The sequence below is a fragment of the Schistocerca piceifrons genome, chromosome 3 (assembly GCF_021461385.2).
Source record: "Schistocerca piceifrons isolate TAMUIC-IGC-003096 chromosome 3, iqSchPice1.1, whole genome shotgun sequence".
In the NCBI taxonomy this organism is placed as follows: Eukaryota; Metazoa; Arthropoda; class Insecta; order Orthoptera; family Acrididae; genus Schistocerca; species Schistocerca piceifrons.
This window is the reverse complement of record NC_060140.1, coordinates 715932656-715954164: the sequence shown is the minus strand read 5'-3', so window position 1 is coordinate 715954164 and position 21509 is coordinate 715932656. Positions and strand designations below refer to the sequence as shown.

Below are 21509 nucleotides of genomic sequence, written 5' to 3'. Positions count from 1 at the left end.
CAATATATGGTACAATGAAATTAACTCAAGAAAACTCAACGTCTTTGGATAAATGAACTGTACTAAAACAGTCCACAGAAAGTGGAAAACTGGAAAAAAGTGTGAAAGTAGTGTAAACTTAGAGCTCAATAAACACTGAAGTACTCTTTGTAATGAACTACGAAAACTCCAAAAGTAAATAATGCATTCCCGAACAGTTCATAAATGATGAGGACAGTTAATCCTTTAAAACATGTAGAAACAGATGACATAGATACAAATTTCAGCAGTTTCCAAGCAACTTTTGCAAACAACTAATACAAAAGTGATTCTGCACGTATCACACTGCAGAATTGACAATGCAAGCCAGTACAGTAGGCTATATAAAACAAACAAGTTTGTACCATCCAGCGCAATTTTGCTAAGGTAGTGGCAGTTAATCTGTTTTTAAGGGGGAGAGTGGGATACAAGGCATGGGCTGCATCTTGTTATGAAAGGAAAGAAAATCTTTGTAGGAACATTATTCAGCTGTGGTATAGCCCTCACTCTGTCATTAATCTCTGTGAACTGCCTGCAACACGAAAAACGGACTGCTATAAAAAATGAATGCTCACAGTCTGGCAAAGTCACAACAAAAAGAATTATCAGTAAATACTTCTTCTTTGACCCAAGTAACTGACAGAGTGTCAGTCCAAAAAATTATCTCTATGTAAAGGTCCTGAAGAAAAAGCACTACCAGAAAAAAGACAGAAGAAGACAAAGAAGAAGAAGAGCACGGTGAGACAGAGGACAGCTGCTAAACAACACATACAAGATTTGTTATGGCTCAATCCACTGCAGAAGAATACAGAGAAGTAGTCCAGGACTCCCTGGGTATGCAGATCAAGACATTAGAAGAAAATAAGACTTTTCACATCAAAGAATTAATAAAGAAAAAAATATACCTCATATAGAACTTAATAATTCTCCAACTCTGCTATGTCATAATATAGAGGGCATGACCTATAATTTACACGAGCTAGAGGTCCTTCTGAACGATACATAGGAGGAGGTTCAAGCCTAATGTGTAACTGAACATTGGCTTCCAGAAATATAAAAAAATGTACTTCTGGAATTTCGGACTATTCAGGTGATTATCAGCTTTTGAAGGGAAATGTACGGAGAAGGTGTGACATGTGTATATGTATGAACAGGTATTAAATCAAAGGAAATAAGGTTTAACAATGTCAAACATATTGAAAAAGATTTTAAGTATTGTTGATGTGAACCAACAGAAATAATTACTCCAAGAACTAACACTCCCTGCTTCTAATAACCCAGTGAAAACATTGGACAAACAATTACAAGCTATCATAATTCATGAAAGTAATAACAATATTATTCCAGGTGGTACTCAATCCACCCATCAACAGGCGGCAGCTGGGTCTTCGGAGTCTGGGGGGCCTGGGCAGTCACGGACACACAGAAAGTCTGAGTGCTCTGGCAGACTTCCATCCAAGACCATCACTTATATAGGCACATTTAATATCAACACTCTAATTCAACCGGGAAAATTACACGATCTAGTACAGGAGTTTAGTACAGGAGTTAGTGTGACAAAAAATTAAGATTTTAGCCCTTCAAGAAACACGATTCACAGATGAAGCCACAGTAGATTATGGGAATTACCACATCTCTGTGTGTAAAACAGAAAATTGTATTGCTAAAGGTGCTCCGCTTCTGGGAATGGCTGTTGTCATACATAAAAATACAACAGATTCCATAGGAGACGTGTGCCCCATAAGCAGCCACCTTATGACAATACACACACTGTGCACTAACAAGAAATACACCTTCATTAATGTTCACACCTCCACCAACATTGCTAACTAAAAGGATCCACAGACTGTGGAGAAATTCTGGGCCGATCTTGAGAAAGTAATGGCCAAAAATTCCGAAGCAGGACATCAAAATCGTATTGGATGATTTCAGTGCTCTGATAGGCAAATCAAAACAATACTGGAAAACAGTAGAAAAATATCTCACCCATAAATTTACCAAAAAAAAAAGGGTTATCGAATTGTGCCAACAAAACAACCTTAAAATCATGTCAACATAGTTTTGACTAAGCCTCCTCGAAAACAAAAGACCTTGAAGATCCCCAATAACAGATCTCGGTGAATATTAGATTAATCATGTTGCCATCTTGTATCCTCTACAGAAGTAAGTTCGTGACACACAAGCCCGTAGAGGTGCAAACACAGATTCAGATCACTATCTAACATGGATAAAAATGAAATTTACCCCAAAGAGAATGCACCAGCAGAAATTTGACACCAGAAGAATCAAAGAAACTAAGTTTGGAGAAGAACTGTAAAAAGTCCAGACGGATACTTAGGAAAAATTTCACAGTAAAATAATCCAGAAGGCTAAAGATTTAGTCCCCCTGAACATAAAAAAAAACCACACAAAACATACATGGTGTGATACAGTGTGTGATAAAGCTTAAAGAAAACACCGGAAAATCCTCAATACTATTATGAAACTAGGAAACAAGTGGTGAAAATCACTAGGCAGACAAAAAAAATACTTAAAAAAAAACTGAACATAATCAAAGAAAACTTCCGCAACTACAATACACAAGATTTTTACAGAACTTTTGCAGAAAAAGTTTGTGGATGCAGCCCACAAAATTTATGTTTCAAGAAATCTGACAGAAAACTTGCACTCACTAACCAGGAAAACTCTAAGGAACTGGCACAATATATTTCAACACTCCTTAATTGTCCGGAACCACCTTTGAGATTCTCTAAAAAAGAATCTGCTTACAAGCACCCTGAATCATCTCCACCAATACAAGTAGAAATTCACAAACACATTATTAAATTAAATAACAAAACAATAGAACATCTGGTGAAGATGGGTTTATTGCTGAGCTACTGAAAACTCCAGGACCAAATTTTCTCGGAGTGTTAGCCCAAATCATTGCAGATATTTTGGAGACAGAAAAATTATCCGAGGAATGGAAATGTGCACTTACTTATGCATTACACAAAAAAAGGAGACAAATCTGACGTAAATAATTACCGAGACATGTCCCTATATAACTGGAAAACAAAATTGGTGAATACCAAGGTGGCTTTTGCCCCAGTATATCCTGCACAGTATAAACTTTCAGTCTAAAGACCGTGCTAATATATAAAGCAGTCAGAAGCAGCCCAATAATTTGCATGTTTTTTTACTTTAAAAAGGTATACGACTCAATTGACCAAAAAGCACTTTTTGATATCCTTGAAGAACAAGGGTTAGATCCAGAAACCCTTAACCTCATCAAAGAAACATTGACCGATACTACCTCCAAGGTGAAATTCATGTGTGAAATATCTGAGCCCTTCCTGATCAAAACTGGCATTTGACAAGGTGATGGTCTATCTCTTCTCCTATTCAACCTTGTGCTGGACATGGTGATCCACAAATGAGAAAAGGAATTGAAGAATAAAAACTACTGGAAACCTATACAGATGGGGTGAGTCAAAAATGACATAAGAATTTCATGTTTAGCTTTTGCTGACGTCTTAGTCTTACTAGCATATGATGAGATAACAGCAATCGAACAGGTTGAAACCCTTAAAGAATGCACAGAGAAAGTTAGTCTGTGAATGTCTTTCCTGAAGTCTGAGTTCATCGCCACATGAACTGACACCCAAAACTTTGCTACAAAATACGCTCATATCAATAGAGCCCATTTTTCAAATACTTAGTTGAAGTCCTTGAACCTATGGGCCGAGACAAAATAGCAAAAAGCATTTGCCTCTAAAAACTAAAGAGAGACTGTGGAAGAACCTACAAAGTGTACAATAAAAAGTGCTTGTCCAAAAAAAACTAAAATTAGGCACTATAATACGGTATTAAAACCTGAAGTCCTGTATGCCAGTGGAACCCTGACAGTCCACATAAAAGGTGACCTACAGAACTTATTAAAGGAAAAATGTAAAATCATCAGAAAGATACTAGGGCCAAAGAAAACAGAAGAGGGCTATAGACTACAATCTTGTCGATCAACTGGGAAATTGTCCAATCTTACAGCAGACATTTGAAAAAGGTGATTAAAATTATATGGGCACATCTCTAGGCTTTCCAAAACAAGACTTACACACAAAATTTTTAAATGCATAGAAGGACTTAAAACTCTTGCCCTTGATACTAGAGATCAAAAAGAACCTACAAAAAGCTCCCATAAATTATTAAGACATTTTGGACAGAAAGGTATTTAAGCAGAAAGTTGACAGATGGGAAGTCAAGTCAGAGAACAAAGCTCCAAAGAAAGCAGAAACAAAATGGACAGAGGAAAGAAAGAGAGCCCATACAGCAGAAAAATGAGAGCAGTGTGGAAAAAAAGGAAATTGTAAAGTGTTGTCTGACAACCTGGGAAACCTCTTAAACAGTGGGGATTTCATTGTTAATTTCAGGGATAACTGAACAAAAGAGCAACATCTTGTTAATGTGCATAGAACATACAGTGTAGATACATGAATACAAGATGCCACCAGGCCTGGCAGCAGAAATGAAACTACAATTGACCCAATATTCATTGGTAAATAAAAATGTGTCTGTAAAGGTGAGGTCATTGATACAGTTATCTCAGATCATCAGGCAGTTAAACTGATTTAAGAGAAATCACCCAAGAAATTTAACAATAGCAAATATATAAGGGAGATTAATAATGAAGACAGCATTAGCATCTTTAATCTCACCTTAAAAATGTAAATTGGAACAAGCAAACAAATAGTTCTGTAGATGTAAAATTCAACATATCCTTGTTTTTAAATAGCATAAATACTTTTATGATGCCTCAGCCCCTCTGAGGAGAACAAAAGGTAACAAAAAATCAAATGCATGAGTAACAGGTGAAATCAAAAAGTCAGTACGAAGTCTCTGGATGCTAAATAAATATGCAAAGCAGACTACTGTTATGACACCATATATGAAGTTGTGTAGGAAGAAGTACAGAGAAGCTGTAGTAGCAGCAAAATAGTAGTATATTAATTTAGTCATTGGAAAGGAGAACAAGAAACTGAAACTAGTGTGGAAAGTTATAAATAACACTAAACAACAAATTAAGTGAAATTGTGTAAATTGCATGATTTTGAGTTAGTTATGTTTATTTCAGTATAAAATGATACAAAATCATCATCTTCACAAATATTTAGCTCTAGTTTTTTTTAAAGTAATCTACATTTTTGTATAAATAACTCACTAACTAAATATGCGTTCATGTCCTAAGATTCAGCATAACAAATTTTAAGTGAATAATTATGTGAATTATGTTATGTGTTATGCATTGATATATTTTAGTGCCATTCTGGAAGTACAAAAGTAAAATACTATGGAAATATCAAGATAATATTACATGAATGAAAATACTTTGTAAGCCCACTTTGTAACAGATCTATGTAAAACACAAAAGAAAATATAGAAATTAACTAGTCACAAATGTATATAAAGGACTGCAAATGTTAAATGTCCATATGTACAGTATATACAATTACATATTTTGTTCATGGGCCATTCATGTTTATTGTAATGAGATGCACGAGCTCGGCTATCCCATTCACAGAGAATGCAGCAATATTTAATATACCCTAACTGCATACTTAATAGCAGTGCAACTACTTCCAAGTCACCATAAATCACCATTGAGAGTCATTATACTTGATGGCTTGTAGTAAAATTTTCATGTTTTGGTAAGACTCTTCCATACACACACTGTGCCCAACTGAAATAGAAGAAAACTCATACCAATATGTAACAGCACTCCTTTTAAGCTCAGCTTTGATGAATCAATAAAGAGTCTCCACTCATCAGGGTTGTAATTAATTCTGAGAGTCTTATTAGACCATTTCTGTCTGCTCATGCCCCAAGACTATCTTGCATGTTAAAAAAAGGAGTGAATTGTTGCTCTCTTCTGTGGTAGAATGAAACACTTACATTGCTTTCCAGAAAGTAGCACTGCTGCAATCTTGATGCTAAAATCTCAGCCCTAGCTTTAGAGATCAGCCTTAGCTTTAGAGAGCTCCACATCTCTAATGAGATCACTTAACTCATTTTGAGACAGTTTTTGTAGATCACCAGTTGATGATATATGTGGAAGAAACTCTGGATCTTGCGATGTACATGGTTCAGAACATTCAGAATCCCCATCAGAATCTCGTACTCTGTTGGTGGTTCAGGTATTGGCAATCCTATCCCATGTAGCACTAGGCATATGGCACATTGAATTTAGAATAGATCACTGTCCACGTCTTCTTCTTAGATATTCCTTTCTTGATAGGAGGAACCATACAAAAGGATCGGTCACTGACATGGTTAGTTGGCTCATGCCAGATCGTGGCATTGCAAAGGGCATTGAACATCCTTTCCCGTCTGTCCAGTTCCTGAGGTTGCTGGCACAAGTGTTGCAGATCACATGTGATGCCCAGGTTTATCTTGATCACCTATTTTGCACCCAAAATAACAACTGTAAGCTTTTTAATCATTGGAGTTACTTGCTGTTTCTGTGAAGCAAATGTCACTTCACCACATGCATAGCAAAATGTGTCAGCACTGTTAACACAAACTCGTGGCATTTTTGTTCACTTCGGTAGCAGTCAGCTTGAACAACTGGTAGTGAATCTGGAAACAAATATGCAAAAATTATTACATGCATTAATAAAGTCACTGAAGTTGAAGAGGAGGGAAACAAAAAGATCACTAAAATTGGTATCAAAATGTTTATATCCAAAATATTGCACACAAGTAAGACCAGGGACAATAATATAATCATTTGTTACTAGTTATGACTTTGACAAACAATTATAACATTTGATTTTAAATTTAACATAAAAATCCGAAAATAATTCTCTCACCATAATAAAATACTGTGAAATGAAAACTAGACCTAATTTTGAATTGTCTTTGTGATATTCGTGATCAGCACATTAGAATTGATAGGTCTTGGCTATTTTCATTCGATTTACATTTTCATTGTTGCACAGTATAATCATAGGGGCAAACATAATAAAGCAAGTAATAAATTTACCATATAACACATAAATTAAATTGTTGATGACCCACTTCTAATATTTAATGATCATTATATTAATGTAGCTCAAAACCTGATCACATGTAAATGTAATCCAGGCACAAAGGGAGAAATTACAGTAAGTTAAATAATAATGTGCTCATATCCAGTAACACCCAAAGAAATACAAAGGGTTATCAGTAAACTGGAGAGTAAAACTACTTGTGGATTTGATGGTATCCCAACTTGTTGACATAATCAATAAGTCTTTGCAACAAGTGTGTTTCAAACAGGCTTAAATTATCAGCAGTAATACCAGTTAATAAAAGAAGGTGACAAGTTTAACGTTAGTATCACTATTACGTGTATTCTCAAGAATAACTGAAAGAATAATACATGATAGATAATTAAACTTTATAAACAATTAATTATGTAAATAATTTTTTAAATATAAGCCATTTTTAAAACAGACTAAAAAGTATAAAATAATTTCTCCTGGCCCCATACAGATTTCTAACACGACACAGTTAGTCTTGAAAATTAGTGTCTTTGAATTTTTGATAGATGTGACAGTACTTCTACAAATTAAAGCAATAGACGTGTGTGTACACACACACACACACACACACACACACACACACACACACACACACACACACACACACACAACTCACAGAGACAACAGCAGTCTCAGGCAACTGAAACCACACTGCGTGTAGTAGCAACACCAGTGCATGATGGGAGTGGCGACTGGGTGGGGTTAAGGAGGAGGCTGGGACGGGGAGGTGGAGGGATAGTATTGTGTGGCTAACAGACAGTGAAATGCTGCAGGTTGGATGGATGGCAGGAGAGAGGTGGGAAAAGGGGGGAGGGGGCAGAGAGAAATAGCGAAAAAGGAGAGAAGTAAAAAGACTGAGTGTGACAGTGGAATGATGGCTGTGTAGTGCTGGAGTGGGAACAGGAAAGGGGTTGGATGGGTGAGGGCAGTGACTGACTAGGAAGAGTTCCCACCTGCGCAATTAAGAAAATCTGGTGTTGGGTTGGAAGGATCCATATGGCACAGGCTGTGAAGCAGTCATTGAAATGAAGGATGTCATGTGTGGCAGCGTGTTCGGCAGCAGGGCGATCCACTTGTTTCTTGGCCACAGTTTGTCAGTGGCCATTCATGCAGACAGACAGCTTGTTGGTTGTCATGCCCACATAGAATGCAGTACAGTGGTTGTAGCTTAGTTTGTGGATCACATGAGTGGTTTCACAGGTAGCCTGCCTTTGACGGGATAGGTGATGTTCATGACCATACTGGAGTGGGTAACGGTGGGAGGATGTATGAGACAGGTCTTGCATCTAGGTCTATTACAGTGGTATAAGTGATGAGGTGAGGGGTTGGGAGCAGGGGATGTGTAAGGATGGACAATATATTGTGTAGGTTCGGTGGACAGTGGACTACCACTGTGGGAGGGGTGGGAAGGATAGTGGGCAGGACATTTCTCATTTCAGGGCATGAAGAAAGGTAGTCAAAACCCTGCAAAGAATGTAATTCTGAGTGGTACTGAGTTACGAGGGGAATGCTCGTTTGCGGCCAGGCAGTTGGACTTTGGGAGGTGGTGGGAGACTGGAAAGATAAGGCATGGGAGATTTGTTTTTGTACAAGGTTGGGAGGATAATTAAAGTCTGTAAAGGCCTCAGTGAGACACTATAATGTTGACGAAGGCCTTAATGGCTGAAAGCTTTATTTGTGACAGTCTTTTTGTTGTACCTATCTGCGACTCAGCATTTCTGCTATATGGTGAGTAATAGATAATTGATGCATGAATACTTCACCTAAGTCACTAATAATGTTATATGAATTGTTGTGTGATATTTCTCAGTTCTTCTTACTATTAGGAATTGCATGCATCCCACATTTCTTATTTTAAATTTTACAAGAATTGTCATAGTTATTAAAAATTCACAAGCACATATTTTCGGGACTATCTATATGGGGCTAGGAGAAATTGCATTATTCTTTGTGGTCCAATTTAAAAACATGTTGCATTAAAAAGATTTTTATTTAAAAAATTATTTTATTCTTTTTAGTCTTTGTTATTGTTGTTGTCTTCAGTCCTGAGACTGGTTTGATGCAGCTCTCCATGCTACTCTATCCTGTGTAAGCTTTTTCATCTCCCAGTACTTACTGCAACCTACATCCTTCTGAATCTGCTTAGTGTATTCATCTCTTGGTCTCCCTCTACAATTTTTACCCTCCACGCTGCCCTCCAATGCTAAATTTGTGATCCCTTGATGCCTCAGAACATGTCGTACCAACCGGTCCCTTCTTCTTGTCAAGTTGTGCCACAAACTCCTCTTCTCCCCAATTCTATTCAATACCTCCTCATTAGTTATGTGATCTACCCATCTAATCTTCAGCATTCTTCTGTAGCACCGCATTTCGAAAGCTTCTATTCTCTTCTTGTCCAAACTATTTATCGTCCACGTTTCACTTCCGTACATGGCCACACTCCATACAAATACTTTCAGAAATGACTTCCTGACACTTAAATCTATACTCGATGTTAACAAATTTCTCTTCTTCAGAAACGCTTTCCTTGGCATTTGCCAGTCTACATTTTATATCCTCTCTACTTCGACCATCATCAGTTATTTTGCTCCCCAAATAGCAAAACTCCTTTACTACTTTAAGTGTCTCATTTCCTAATCCAATTCCCTCAACATCACCCGACTTAATTCGACTACATTCCATTATCCTCGTTTTGCTTTCGTTGGTGTTCATCTTATATCCTCCTTTCAAGACACTGTCCATTCCATTCAACTGCTCTTCCAAGTCCTTTGCTGTCTCTGACAGAATTACAATGCCATCAGCGAACCTCAACATTTTTATTTCTTCTCCATGGACTTTAATACCTACTCCGAATTGTTCTTTTGTTTCCTTTACTGCTTGCTCAATATACAGATTGAATAACATCGGGGACAGGCTACAATCCTGTCTCACTCCCTTCTCAACCGCTGCTTCCCTTTCATGCCCCTCAACTCTTATAACCGCCATCTGGTTTCTGTACAAATTGTAAATAGCCTCTCGCTCCCTGTATTTTACCCCTGCCACCTTCAGAATTTGAAAGAGAGTATCCCAGTCAATGTTGTCAAAAGCTTTCTCTAAGTCCACAAATGCTAGAAATGTAGGTTTACCTTTCCTTAATCTATTTTCTAAGATAAGCCGTAGGGTCAGTATTGCCTCACGTGTTCCAACATTTCTGCAGAATCCAAACTGATCTTCGCTGAGGTCAGCTTCTACCAGTTTTTCCATTCGTCTGTAAAGAATTCGCGTTAGTATTTTACAGCTGTGACTTATTAAACTGATAGTTCGGTAATTTTCACATCTGTCAACATCTGCTTTCTTTGGGATTGGAATTATTATATTCTTCTTGAAGTCTGAGGGTATTTCGCCTGTGTCATACATCTTGCTCACCAGATGGTAGAGTTTTGTCAGGACTAGCTCTCCCAAGGCCGTCAGTAGTTCCAATGGAATGTTGTCTACTCTCGGGGCCTTGTTTCGACTCAGGTCTTTCAGTGCTCTGTCAAACTCTTCACGCAGTATCGTAACTCCCATTTCATTTTCATCTACATCCTCTTCCATTTCCATAATATTGTCCTCAAGTACATCGCCCTTGTATAGACCCTCTATATACTCCTTCCACCTTTCTGCTTTCCCTTCTTTGCTTAGAACTGGGTTTCTATCTGAGCTCTTGATATTCATACAAGTGGCTCTCTTTTCTCCAAAGGTCTCTTTAATTTTCCTGTAGGCAGTATCTATCTTACCCCTAGTGAGATAAGCCTCTACATCCTTACATTTGTCCTCTAGCCATCCCTGCTAAACCATTTTGCACTTCCTGTCGATTTCATTTTTGAGACGTTTGAATTCCCTTTTGCCTGCTTCATTTACTGCGTTTTTATATTTTCTCCTTTCATCAATTAAATTCAATATTCCTTCTGTTACCCAAGGATTTCTACTAGCCCTCGTCTTTTTACCTACTTGATCCTCTGCTGCCTTCACTACTTCATTCCTCGGAGCTACTCATTCTTCTTCTACTGTATTTCTTTCCCCCATTTCTGTCAATTGTTCCCTTATGCTCTCTCTGAAACTCTGTACAACCTCTGGTTTAGTCAGTTTATCCAGGTCCCATCTCCTTAAATTCCCATCTTTTTGCAGTTTCTTCAGTTTTAATTTACAGTTCATAACCAATAGGTTGTGGTCAGAGTCCACATCTGCCCCTGGAAATGTCTTACAATTTAAAACCTGGTTCCTAAATCTCTGTCTTACCATTATATAATCTATCTGAAAACTGTCAGTATCTCCAGGGTTCTTCCATGTATACAACCTTCTTTTATGATTCTTGAACCAAGTGTTAGCTATGATTAAGTTATGCTCTGTGCAAAATTCTACCAGACGGCTTCCTCTTTCATTTCTCTCCCCCAATCCATATTTACCCAGTATGTTTCCTTCTCTCCCTTTTCCTACTCTCGAATTCCAGTCACCCATGACTATTAAATTTTCGTCTCCCTTCACTACCTGAATAATTTCTTTTATCTCATCATACATTTCATCAATTTCTTCATCATCTGCAGAGCTAGTTGGCATATAAACTTGTACTACTGTAGTAGGCATGGGCTTCGTGTCTATCTTGGCCACAATAATGCGTTCACTATGCTGTTGGTAGTAGCTTACCCGCACTCCTATTTTTTTATTCATTATTAAACCTACTCCTGCATTACCCCTATTTGATTTTGTATTTATAACCCTGTATTCACCCGACCAAAAGTCTTGTTCCTCCTGCCACCGAACTTCACTAATTCCCACTATATCGAACTTTAACCTATCCATTTCCCTTTTTAAATTTTCTAACCTACCTGCCCGATTAAGGGATCTGATATTCCACACACCGATCCATAGAACGCCAGTTTTCTTTCTCCTGGTAACGACATCCTCTTGAGTAGTCCCCGCCTGGAGATCCGAATGGAGGACTATTTTACCTCTGGAATATTTTACCCAAGAGGACGCCATCATCATTTAAAAAAATTACGGCTGTAGTTTCCCCTTGCTTTCAGCCGTTTGGAGTACCAGCACAGCAAGGCCGTTTTGGTTGGTGTTGCAAGGCCAGATCAGTCAATCATCCAGACTGTTGCCCCTGCAACTACTGAAAAGGCTGCTGCCCCTCTTCAGGAACCACACGTTTGTCTGGCCTCTCAACAGATACCCCTCTGTTGTGGTTGCACCTACGGTACGGCCATCTGTACCGCTGAGGCACGCAAGCCTCCCCACCAATGGCAAGGTCCATGGTTCATTGGGGGTAGGTTTTTAGTCTTTGGTGTGTGAAATTTTTCAGTTGATTTCAAACATTTTGATAAGATTACAACAGAGAAATGTGGAAAATTTCAGGTTTATTTCAGTTTATCTTCATCTGAGTGAACTAATGTATTGCTTCCTACCATGTATATATTAAAAAGACCATGAAGGTACAAATTAGAGAGGTTTGAGCCCACACGGAGGCTTATCAGGATTCATTCTTACCACAAAACATTCATGAATGGTACTGGAAAATGCGGAAACAGCAGTTCTACACAAACTACCATCCACTACACACCAGACAAGAAAGTGAGTTAATATTGCATTGTCACCTATTTCTGAGCTATGTTGAAAGTTTAATGTCACTAGCTCATCAACAAGTTAGTTTGAAAGCAATTGCAAAATTCGTACTGAAGAGGCAAACACACAAGGAAGCAGCCTAATAAAAATGTGATAAAACAAAATTACTGTCAATGCAAAGGAGGATTTCAGGAAAGGAAAATAAATTGTAAATCTGTCTTCAGTTTCCAAAAACTTGTTTTTGAAGCTATAATGGATAATTAACTAAAATTTTGTTCATTTTTGCACCTTTGCGAAGCTTTCAGCCTTATAAATTATGATCTTCTACTTTAAAACTATATAATTATGGTGGCCATGGTGTTGTCTAGAAGTGATTCAAGTCATACTTGTCTGATAAGAAACAAAGAGCTGAAATTAGTCAGGAAAGTAAAGTGTAAACCCATTTTAGGGAATAGTCAGATTCATCAAAAGAATCATATTATAATTTTTTAGAATTTTAGGCAGATGAACATGTAAATGTGGGAAAAACTTGTAGAAACGCGTAACAAAAAGTTAAGCAGGTGGCATTGTGTGTTAAGAATACTCAAAAATTGCTGCAAAGCTGGAAAGTGTTTAAGTGCTTATCACGCCTAATTGTATAGCCTACTAAGATGTAGTATACTGTTCTGTGGAAATACAACTTTCACAAAACTCTCCATGCAATATATCCTATGTTCCTGTAACCCTCCCGGCCTCAGCCTTTGTTAGCCATTGTCTTCACCCATCTAGCTCCTTCTCTGTTCCCATTCCAGCGCTACACAGCCATCTATTCCACCAACACACCCAGTCTTTTTACTTCTCTCCTTCTCCACCCCCCCCCCCCCCCCCCCCCCCCGCACCTCTCCCCTGCCCTCCGTCTAATCTCTCGAAAGCCAGCACTTCACCATCCCTACCATGCTATCCCTCCCCCTCCCTGCCCCAACCTACTCCTTACCCACATCCAGTTGCCTGCTGCTGCTCATAGCGTTGCTTCAGCTGCCGGATATGTGGTCATACATAAGTGAGTTGCATTTGTGTGTGTGTGTGTGTGTGTGTGTGTGTGTGTGTGTGTGTGTGTGTGGATGGGTGGGTGGTCTGTTTTTGCCAAAGGCCTTGTTGGCCGAAACCTTATTTTGTGAGAGTCTTTCTGTTGTGCCTATCTGTGACTCAGTAACTCCGCTATATGGTGAGCAGCAACTATCCTTTACATAATTTTGTTACTTTCACAAAACAATCATTTAAATTTTTGAAGAAACATGTAAGATTGATATAGGAATCTTGTTGAGGTAGTTTTAAATAATTAAATATCATGATCCAGTGAGCTGTGTTTATATTTGAAAGAATTTGTTTCATTAAGAGTCAGAGAGTTTTCAATTTTGGAAACTGAGATTCACAATTATGAAACAGTGGATACGGATGATGTTCATAGCAATGTATACACAAAAACAATTTATCAGGATGGAGTATTATATAAATTGATCAATTCTTTTCAGTGCATTGTCACATAAGATCAAAAGAATACCAAACTTAATACATAGTGTGTCATAATTTTATTGTTTTCTCAAATGAATTCTTCACACACTGTCTTTTGATCTCAGACTAATCCATCAATACCATGAAATATGCCCCAAAAAATTCCAGAGTGATGTGGTTTCTGCAATCGCCAATTTAAGTTTTTGAAGACTCTACCTCTGTGATGGTATTGAGGACTGCCCCTAGTTTAATATGTAATTTCTAGCCAAAAATTCATGATTGACTACATGAAACTGCTTTTTGAAGCTTTCGGTGCTTTTTGTTCATTTTTATCTCTCATTGTAAATTAAATTTAATCACATAGTTTCATTGTTTTAAAGCATTTATAGGTGTTATTAAGATAAAAAGTAGCTCCACAACTGAGTTGCTTAGTAAGGAATACCGTTTGGCTTTCATGTACTGTTGATATCTATTTTATGGATCGTGGTGTAGCAGCATAACAGTCAGATTCATTATGTGAACAAAAAGTTTAAAATGTCCAGGATTCACCCTATTCATCACACAAGACGGTCAGTATTTCTTCTATCAGCTTCTGAAGTGTTACTGAATACCCATTGGTTTGAAATGCAGCTGATGCCTATAAAAAATAACATTTCCTTCTACCCCCAATAAAAAGTGAAATCATTTTGTTTGTTCTGCATAGGAAATAAGAAATTTTAGATAGAAGACTGATGTATAGTTACTAGTTGAAACCTACATATCTCTAAGAAGAAAGAGAAAGATGGTGTACTATGAAAAGGTCAACATGAATCATGTAGAGAAGAGTAAGTCTTGCCCCTTCAAGAATTAGGACAGGCACACAAAATGGGAAAAGAATCTCAGGTTGGATTACTTCGTTATAGTCCTTTTCCAAACCATATTGGCAGATATTGGTGTGGTATCTTCAGATTTTCCTCTGTTGATTCTTTTCCCAGTTCCTGAATGCAGAACTAATGCTCTGTTTCTAATATATGCTATGTTACTTAGATATTAAGGAAAGTCATAATAGTAGCAGTTACATTTGCATCCATATAAACCAGTTTTATTAATTTTTCTGTGTGGAATGTTATCAGATATTAAAATGTAATTGTGCACATTATAAACAAGTCAAGCGTTATGTTTGCTTTGCAGCCGATGCTACAGAAATAACTTTTGACCCTGGTGATATAATTACACATATTGATCAGATTGATGAAGGCTGGTGGCAAGGACTTGGACCTGATGGAACATTTGGTCTCTTCCCGGCAAATTACGTGGAACTGATTGACTGAGCTGCTGGCATGTATACATGGCAATTATACTGTTGATGTTCTGTGCATTGTATTAGTAAGGATCATTTGAAAGATATCCATTTTATAGATTTTATTATTTTCACTGTTATTGTGCACTTTTGATTGTGACGGTACATTTGCATCCAGAAAAAGATGTGTGAAACTAGAGAGTATGAGTTTCTGTCTTTGTAATAATTTTGTTTGAGCATTACTGTGAAACAGGATAAGTCTTTGCATAGGATGTCAGGTTATTCCATTTCAGATACACTATAGCACTGCTCAATAGACTGACTGACTGTTTACATTCATAGGTTCTTCCAGCAGTGTGATACTTCTGTAATTGTCTTGCAGCTCACACAGGTGACCACATATACATATTTGCTCAAGTTTTGAGAAAGAATTTTTGATGCATCTCAAATTTGAATTGTTATGTGAGTCATTTGGGTAGAATTGTTATGCGAGTCATTTGGGTACAGCAAGTCGTAGCAATTTGTAATTCATATCCCAATGGGCATTATGATGAGAGGGACACATGTTGCGTCACAAGAAATAATTGTTAAAGAGATACATTTAAGTAGATAGTATTTTAACATATTTATGGAGTGTTAAGTAACAAGTGTTGTAAAACTATGTTATTGCTTTGCAAATGACTGTTAAACATTATACCCTTCATTTTTCTTCATGGTGAGTTCTTAAAGTTGGAGATGATATGTGTTGTTATTGTTGCTGGACACACATTTTGATGCTAGAGGGTATAGCACAGTCGCTAACTAAGTGCATGAGAATAGTACAGCAGCATGTTCATTTGTAGAAGACAATCCTGAGATCACAACAAGTCAAAATGTTGTATCTTGACAAAGTGAAGTGTGTGCCTTGAAGGACAGCAATGTATTTTGAAAATACTTAAATTGTAGTCTTAAAGGGCAATTTCCCTTCCATTTGAATGAGTTCTTAAACACCTTGATTTGTTTGTCTGCTAGGCAAGACAAGGCCTTTGTCACTGAGAGCACACTACACTGATCTTGTTTAGGAGGAATGTGTTATACATACTCATTGTAAAAGATTTTCCTTCTTTTGTGTTAGTTAGCATCTTGGCTTTCTGGAACTGTTGGAGAGCACCTGTCCTGAATAGATGATAACACAAACATAGGCTTTCCATTGATCACTTGTTTTATTAATGTCCTGTCATTATGACAACCTGCTACGTCAACAGAGAGATACAGAGTGAAAATTACAATAAAGAATCCTTGTCCGTACTATCAGTTTCCCAAAATTCTTAATCTGAATCAAAATGCCTACAGTCTTTAACTTTTATATGAAGCAATTGTAATTTTCTCTTTTTCTGTTTTTACTACCGATTCCAAAAATTTTAGTTAGAATTCAGACTCATAAACAAATATTTTACTTTGTAATACACATGGTAGTTACAGGGAAAACATACAGTTATACATCAACATAGTCAAGTATGTAAATGTGTCAAGAGATACTTTTTGCATCTAAATATGAATGTGATAGTCTTCCTGTGGCCTAAAATGGAACTTGAACAATCCACAGTTCACCATCTGTTCTTTCAGTCTTCTTTGTATACATAGATACACTCAAGCTATACCTGTTGTAACTACAAATAATGATGAAAAAGAACACTTGTGTTATACAGGGCAAGATGATTGCTGCATATGATGTAATTTTGCTTGCCTAACAGTTCTGTAGCAAGAAGTTTGAAAAAACAAGTTAGTGATACTTAATCTGTGTATTCAACATGATGCATAACCTATGTTTATATGTCCGTGAATAAACAGTGAATTAGAACTGAGTTGGAAACAACTTCAAATTTTATGTTATAGTTGACACTGATACAAAATCTCACTAGGACAAAACATCAAAGTTAGAAATTGTATTAGGCCATTACTTTTACACTCAGTGATGCTTGTACAAAACCTTCATCCTTGTTAGTGATTAAATGAGCCTTTTTGTGCAATTTTTCTTTTACTGTTCATATCTGTAATGAGTTCATTTTACAGTTATAATAATTTATTTAATTTTGTATGTACACTTTCAGGCATTGCTTAGTTGTCATTTCAGTATGAAAGTGCACCTGCAACAGTATTATGTCTCACTTTATAGTTCTAGATTGAACTGTGTAACAGACTGAGTATTACATAAATGTGTGTGTGTTCATTGCAAAATCTTCAGTCCATGAACTATCCAAGCATATTTTCAATCTGTTATTTATTCTTGCCTTAAGACCCCAATGAAGCAAAAAAATATAACTCGACAGAAAACAGCAATTTCAGAGTATGTTATATTGCTGTGGCAGTTTCTATGCATCTTAAGTTTTATTTAAGACATGAAGTTACTGTCTTTGATGTTGTACATACATGTGTTACATTCTGCCATTTTTTTTTCCTTTTTGGAAATAGAAAACTTCTTTTTAACTGAAAATTCTTTGCAGATGCAATTTCACTGTGTATATTTTCTATGTTGGTAATCTATTTGCAAGTCAAACTCAGCAGATATTGTCAAGTTGAGTGTTGTATTTAAATCATGTGTGAGACTTTCTGAATATCTTTGTTTGGGTCTTCATATTTACTGCTGTTAATCTGACTTTAATAATTTTGTATGGTTAGGGATTTAATCACAAAGGCAGTCACTATTTTAAGTTTTATCATAACTAAAATATAACATTTAAATTAAAAAAAAAGCCTGACACTGTATTTTGGAGATTGAAGTATTACAAATTTCATCGTATTCATTAGACTGTAACAAATAAAGTATGAAATCGCCATGAAACTGTGTTTTCCTGTATAGAATACACACCCAGAATTTCGATGTCTGAAGGAAAATGTTCATTCAGTTGAAGTGTCTTAAACTCTCAGTGTAAGACAGTAAAGAAAATACTCTTGTAGTGCTCTCCAATTTACTGTTCAATAATTTTGGAGTTTAGTTCAAACCAAAAATAATCCCTAATTATAGATTCATTGTTGATGTTTATATTGTAACAAAATTTTTTATGTTTTCATTCTTGTGTAATTACAAGGATCCCACATGAACTATGGACATTGCCACTATGGGATGGCTTGCATGCCTCATTGAGATAGGTAGCTGCTTCATAGGTGTGACATTGAGGGGATATGATTCCTAAAAGGGAGCTGCAGGCTTTGCAGAAGTTGAGAGACAATATTGTAAATGTCTGTCTGTTACAGGATCCTAGAGCATATTCTAAGCTCAGACATTGTAACATTCCTAGAGGAAAACATGTTCTCTCAAAGAATCAGCTTGGTTTCAGGAAAAGTCACTTGTGTGAAAAACAGCTTGCTTTATTCATATAAACAATCTTGCAAAACCATAGGTGCAGGTTATTACAGCCTTCCCTTCTATTACTATGAGAAACCATATTCAAGTGCACTTTGTAGATAGTCTGACTTCAGTTTAGTGAAACCATTTCAAAAAATAAGGAAGTTTGAGTAATAGTCATCACTTTACTTGTGCGTTTCTTGTTGCTGCTTGTCAATAATGTGACTTGTTGAAAATATGGCCCACTTAGAAGAACCATTTTTTACATCCAGGTGGTATAGCTGGGTTTTTATTTCAAATTTGGACACTGCTTGTTACGATCTTGTTTCATTTTCTCCATTTTATATTTCCACATCACATAACAAATCAGTCTAAATTCTGCTACAGAAAACAAACAACATTTAGGTAGAACAGACCACAGCTCGCACCATAACAAGAAGTTAACTCAAGGAAGAACATAGATAATACAAGCTTTTCCAATTCAGCAATCTTACAATCAAATTTACATCCAAAGAGGTTACGTATATGATTAATCTTTTGGTTTACAAAAGTTTTCTGAATAAATTACAAAAATAGTTATGATGACAACAATTTTGCATGTAATTACAACTTCAAATTAAATTGGAAATAAGAAAAATAATTATGTTTTCTGAAAATACATTTTTTTAACCTCATGTTTTATTTCTGTTTATAAAAATATAAGCTCATTTTAGTTATGTCATCAAAACTACGGTAACACAAGATTATAATTTGGGTATTGTTGGATTATGTTACCAATTTACTGCATGTCTTGCATACTAAAATGTGTTACAAAAAAGGTGCACTGACCAATTCCAGTACAAGGTGAACACACAGATTTCCAAAAGGTGTTACACTCTGTATCCTATTGTCAACTACTAACCTGAATATCTTTGCAGGCATGTGATTACTCAATGAATATTTGATTACTAGAACCTAGTACATTGTAGTGGATGGTGAATAGGGAAGTGGAAATGGAAATGGATTAATAATTGCTTGAGTAATTGGAAAAATTGATTGGATAGAATAGGTAAGAAAATTTTAAAGGTAATTTATGAATTGTTCACAATCTTGGGTAAGTTTTAACTGATATGAATATCAACAAGCCTTGAATATCATTACCTTCAAGGTCAATAAACATAATTTGCATTACATACTGCTGCTTCCAGTAGTGTGTGGTACCAAATAATCATTGCAACCATTCAAATTGCCAATCTGTATATAAGTTCTTAAACACACAAAGCACAGTATTTTTAGTGTAAGTAAACCAAGTTCAATAACTGCTTTTCGAGTCTCAGTCATTACCTTCGCATTAATTCCATTGTGTGTAGTCTTGAGTGTGACAGTGTTGATGCAGAAACGCTCCTCCAGACACTGCGTTAATTATTCTTGTCTGCACTGAACCTCTAGAGGCGGGATCTCAGCGGCTAGTGAAATAATGAACAGATAGGAGTTGAACTTACAAACATGTGAATAAATACTCCTTTTCTGATAAATTTTTATAATACTTTTAATGAACGCTTAAAAATACACATTTTTAACAGTGCGGGTACGACGAATCCAAGCATATGTTCGCATGCTACCTCTTCCTGAAACAAAAGGATGAAGATACATGAATTAATAAATTGAAGAGCATATTTCTTACTTTTTCATACAGGTATTTAATGATGTATCAAAACATTACTCTTGCTACAAAACAACTCGTTAATTTACTTTTGGCAGTGTCTTTGGTTTATAGCTCATTCAGTTTGCATATAGCTTATATATAAGAAAAGAAAAGAAAGAAAAATAATATGATTCAATGCAGTTGCCCCCCCCCCCTTCCCCCACTGTACACTGACATCATGCAGAGGTGCACAGTGGCTGAGCTTATTTTTCTATTTCAGGTTACACACACACACAAACACACACACACACACACACACACCCTCTATCTCTCTCTCTCTCTCTCTCTCTCTCTCTCTCTTTCTCTCTCTCTCTTCAAGGTTTAAAATTAAGGAATTAAACAGTTTTATAAGTTTTCTCTCCCAATAAACTGCATGCTGTAACTGCATAGTCCCAATGATTGTCATTCAGCATCTGCACTGTGTCTAGCTTGCGAAGTATGTGCACGCAGCCCAACGTCTGTTATCATCACAGTTCACACTCACATGTACAGTATGAGGCCTGTGTGTGTGTGTGTGTGTGTGTGTGTGTGTGTGTGTGTGTGTGTGTGTGTGTGTTGACAGTGGCTTTCACTGCATAGATTCATGAAGCTCATGTTCAACATTGTTATCCTTTGTGAAATCTTCAATTTGGTGATAACTGGTTTCCATATCATTGGCCCAAGGAATTTATTTCACCTCGTCGCTCTCAATTTTTTAGTGGGGAGTCCAGCTGTACATCCAACATCTGTTGACAAGGTAAGTTCCTTGCTGCTTTTACGGCATTTTCAAGCACAGAAAATTCATTTTACACAAAGTATTGCCATTTTTAGTTTACCACACGCACACCCATATATTGTTTTAACACATGTACACTTAACACTTTGCAGCCAGGTTTCATATGTTTTTGTGCTTTTGTTTTTGAGCATCTTTCATACAGTTGCATTACACACAGTGTCTGTAGTGTCCTTTTCGCAAACTGTAAACATAACATAATAAAATACAAATACAATTACAAAATACACTTACCCTATTCATTTGCTGACATGCCATTGTCATCACCCATATACATAATTGTCTGTAACATATTCTCTGCC

General features: G+C 36.6%; 1 protein-coding gene across 1 annotated transcript in view; it reads left to right on the top strand.

The window, feature by feature from the left end:
• The window catches only part of LOC124789355 (drebrin-like protein), a 215958-nt gene extending 197711 nt beyond the window's left edge, over positions 1-18247 (top strand). Inside the window, exon 11 of the mRNA XM_047256682.1 lies at positions 15318-18247. Coding sequence (XP_047112638.1) covers positions 15318-15457 — 140 coding nt within the window. The 3' untranslated portion in view covers positions 15458-18247. The remainder of the gene's footprint in view (positions 1-15317) is intronic.
• Positions 18248-21509: the final 3262 nt, after the last annotated feature.